This window comes from Branchiostoma floridae, chromosome 3 (genome assembly GCF_000003815.2).
Source record: "Branchiostoma floridae strain S238N-H82 chromosome 3, Bfl_VNyyK, whole genome shotgun sequence".
Lineage (NCBI taxonomy): Eukaryota > Metazoa > Chordata > Leptocardii > Amphioxiformes > Branchiostomatidae > Branchiostoma > Branchiostoma floridae.
Window position 1 is genome coordinate 9011956 of NC_049981.1, and position 4579 is coordinate 9016534.

General features: G+C 40.5%; 1 protein-coding gene across 2 annotated transcripts in view; it reads right to left on the bottom strand.

Annotated features, from left to right (window-relative positions):
* The window catches only part of LOC118412080 (glutamine--fructose-6-phosphate aminotransferase [isomerizing] 1-like), a gene marked incomplete in the record, with an annotated part of 89160 nt that extends 85880 nt beyond the window's left edge, over nt 1–3280 (bottom strand). For both annotated transcript variants that reach the window (XM_035814707.1, XM_035814706.1), the window contains 1 exon segment: nt 3112–3280. In XM_035814707.1, the coding sequence (XP_035670600.1) occupies nt 3112–3118 (7 nt within the window).
* Between the last annotated feature and the right edge of the window lie 1299 nt (nt 3281–4579).

Sequence of the window (4579 nt, forward strand, 5' to 3'; positions counted from 1 at the left end):
CAGGTTTGACTGTATACATATTCCTATATGATTTTAGCCCATTATCAAGTATGCCCGAATTGTCAATGTACCTTTTAATGTACAGAACAATGTAATTCAGCCGTCCAGCTGCTAAGTGTTCTTTCAATAAAACCCATTTACAATAAAATTGTACTTCTTTGTCTACTAGTAGTTTATTGCTGTACAGTCAAACCTGTATTAAACTTTAAAGGCCACCATTGCATAGTGGCCACCTGGCCATTACAGTCACTTTTTGTCGGTCCCTTGGATTTTCTCCATTGACCTAAGAATTAAGAGATAGTCTATACTCTATAGGTCAATGGAGGGCTGCGGGCACAAGTCGAACACGGCCACATGATGTCCGGTCCCCTAAATACATACTCACTGCATCTTGCGACCATACAGCGGCCACTAGTCAAATACCAAATATTATGAATGTCCATCCACAGCTAATCATGTCTGGACCCAAAACATAACCTTGCCATTCTGGCGAAGAATGAACGTTATATGAGGGTCTGCATGGGGGGTCTTGGTAACGCTTAACGGTGAATTCAGGAGGCTCGGTGATGCTTAATGGTAAATTCAGGAGGCCCGGATATGCTTAACGGTAAATTCAGGATGAGTTACAAGCGGTTTCTGGCGGTATGCTCCCCCGGGAAAATTTTTAATTAAAAACCCTCTGAAATGGTATTTCCTACATATCCCAAGGGATATCCACAGAAACCTCATTTTCTGCATTCAAGGAGTACATTTTGCCTGAAACTAAGCTAAGTTTGACACTGAAATCTGTATGACTGAAAAGGTTTTCAGGGCGACGCTGTTCAATGCCGAAGGCCGGGGCCCGGGAGGCTCAGACAAATTTTGACCCTCTGGACCCTTTGATAAACCATTTCCTGCATTTTGGGGGCTCTAAGTGACGTTATCTGGAATTTAACTTTAGGGGTATAATTTGTTACAAAGACTTATAACGGTGAATTTGGGATAACAAATAACGATTAATGTTGAATTAAAATGATCAATAACGCTTCACGGATGATATACTGATAATGCTTAACATTGAATTAGAGCGGGTCAATAACAATTAAAATTAAAATGCCTTGTACGCTTTACAAGAAAAAGGCATATAGATCCTCTTATATATGGACAGGAACATGTCACATTACAGTGTTGTTAACTTAATCATGAAATAATCATGGGTATAGCGTAACAGTTTTGGTATTGAGCTCTCACTGGCTGTAACATAACTCATCACTGCTGTTACATTTCTACCACTGTTTCCACAGTAAATTCCATCACACCGTGAACACCTCATTCCATCTTCAAACGCTGCAATTCATGCTTTCCACGAACAAAATGGCGACCGCCCTATGTTCCGAAATCCCTATGTTCCGAAATCCCTATATTCCGAAATCCCTATATTCCGAAATCCCTATGTTCCGAAATCTATCGTCTATGGAAGTGTTCCAACACACTAGTGTACCGACTGGCGTTGTACAGCGACCTGGGAGTCGATCAAAGCCACATAAGTCCAGGCTGCGGACACGCAGTCAGCAAAATAGGAAGTTGCGGCCTATATATTATATCACGTTACCTTCTTTAAATATTCTCCTTTTTGTGTTATTTGGGATGTCTTGAAATCTGTTAAAACTATAATAATAACAACAGAGGACTAACGTTAGCTCCATTGCAGATTTTAGCCGCAAACTTTTAACAAACCTAAACGCGCACCATCGGCAAACATTTCAATGTATTATTTTTGTAACGCACCTAACCTCGTACCAGTTTGATAACATCATAATTTCAATACAATTCTTGACGAGGAAATGAAAAGATACACTCATGCATGAAAATGACATACGATATTTGCATGTATACTAAAAATTATTTTTAGATATGTATGCGAGTATCTCGGTCACCCATAAATCAATCAAAAACGAGACTATATAGCTAGGTAAATGGTTTACATTAAATGTGGTTAGCAAATGATAAAGTAAAGAAAAGTTTCAGCATAAATTTGCGATTGAGTTTGGAGTCTCTGGACTCTGTTTCAGGTGCTAGAAAAAGGTTGAACTTGAAGTACATGTATTCTAGTTATTTCTATAAATAAAAAGGAACTAGAATTCGAATTTCAGGTGTTTTCAGCTCAGTGGGACCCATGCGACCGTCGGAATCGGGTCGGCGTTCAGGCCGGTTATCATCGGGAAACTGTCTGGCTTCTTGGGTATTGTTACATGTACATGATTATAGTTGTGTGTCACAATAGTTGTGTGTCAAAATTTCGGAACATAGAGATTTCGGAACATTGGGATTTCGGAACATAGGGATTTCGGAACATGGGGATTTCGGAACATAGGGCTTGAACCGAACAAAATACCTGATGATACCTGAAAATTATTATTTTCCTCCCAATAATGTAACAATAACGTTATCGAACCAGGAAACAGGAGTGAAAGGTTTTCATCGTAAAAAGGCTTGGATCTCTGTTACCTTCCAAGAAACATGTAGAAACATCCGGGAGTGTGTTTGCGTAGGAGGATTGTGTCAATATCGACTCCACGGAAACAAATGAATATTTAAGTACAGAGATGTTACAGTTAAGTAGAGTAGAGTAGAGTAGAGTAGAGTTCGGCATTAAAAAAAACATTATCGTTTTCGAGAAATTTCCTTCAGAGAGTGACTTCAACAAACGTATATTCCAAGTGAAAGTTGCCAGCCGAATTTTTGGGGTGAAACATCGTTCATTAAGGGGGAGGGGGGCGATAAATCAATCCAATACGTATGACAAAACAGGTTGGTTTTAGAAATTTTCTTGCCAGTTTTGTTTGGGTTGTTTCCAGACCATAAGCTGGTGTTGTTTGTGACAGCTTGTGTTCGCGGACAACAGAACATCTGTGGCTCTTATCGATCTCACTGCTAGCTGCAGGGATCGGCCTGTATAACAGCGAGTGCGAGGGGAAAATTACGCAGTCGGACGATGGCGGGGGGGCACAAACACGGTACGATAGCCCGAGAAAGCTTTTTAAGCGTGTGCTCTCCCTTTAGAACTGAACTATGCTCAGATTCTGCCAGAGAAACGCTTCGAACTCTTAAAAATAACGTAGGTATACTCACCGCACATTCTGAGTCCTTAGAAACTTGAGAACGTGTGAGAACAGAAAAACGCACGACAGCCTTGCAGACGAATTTCTACTTTTTGGCAACCCTGAGTCAAGATTTACGTGGCAGCGAAATGCTGCGAGTTGATTGGTGGCTTGGATGATTGGGTCAACACAGGTCACTCAATCATGTGACCCATCTTGAACAGCTGATTGGCGGGAATGGCACTTCCGGGAGCATGGCCTTCGAAACTGTGTCTGTGATACACGTATACTATATGCCTTAACAAACTTTAATAAATCAGTTGATTTGTATCACCCTAACTCCAGAACAGACTGTAACAAATCACGCATGCAGGTAATTAAAATCTTACTTTCTTATTAAACAACATTCAATATAATTGTCCGGATCTAGCCGTGGTGAAACGTTCAGGTACTCATTAGATTCTATGATTCAGTATGATTGTTTTGAATGACGTCCTCACTTTGCGTCATCTGGGGCGTGGTTGCCTCTTCTGTTGAAAGTATAGAACAAATAAGTTTCCTGAGGGCGTGTCCTAAAGCGTCAATTGTTCGGGGAGATGAGGGCGTGTCCTAAAGCGTCAATTGTTCGGGGAGATTTGTTCAGAGGTGTTAATTGTTCCGGGAGATTTGTGATGGTGTTGAGTGTGTCAATAGCCTAAACAGGCTATTGACACACTCAGTGTGCCGATAGCCTGACAGGCTATTGACACACTCGTCAGGCTATCGCCACACTCAGTGCACTATTTTTTTTTTACACTAAAAACCAATAAAATGAGAAAATCTTACGATAATATTTGACAGTCAACACTCTGAAAATACAAGTGGCATTCTATGTCCATCATCAACCGAAAATACGATATTTTTCACGCGTTTACGGCACCATTTTTAACATCGGAATCTGTCATACAATATGGTGCTAGTTTTACTGTCACCGCATGTGTTGGCTCTGTTTTGGAACACGTTTTCAGCTGTGTTTACCGACGATTTCCTGCCGTTTGGGAGAATTTGTGGCCTCAAAACTTATATTACAAGTGAAGCGAAGTTATAGTTGTTGTTTTACTAAAATCATCTTTAATGTGAAAAAAACTCTGTAGCGTCATAGCGAGATCGACCGATATGTTACGAGTACCGCGTAAACACTTGGATGTTTGGATGACATAGCGGCGGGGAAATCCGCGCCGCTTCGACCGAATAAAAGTGGATTTTGAGCAAAAATACCGCAGAAATATGGTTAGAAAAACGCACATTTTATTATTCCAGGGGTCCTTGGTCCAATTTTAAAAAAGAAGATAAGTGTACCGTCCAAAATAAGAACGTAGCGAGTGGATTCTGTCGATCTGCGGCTGAAAAAAATAAACGTAACGTTACCTAAACATGCACTCTTGAAAATGCAGACCAAAAGTCTCAAAGGTAGGTTTTGATGCGCAAGACTAAAATATTCTTATATCAAATGGATGTTT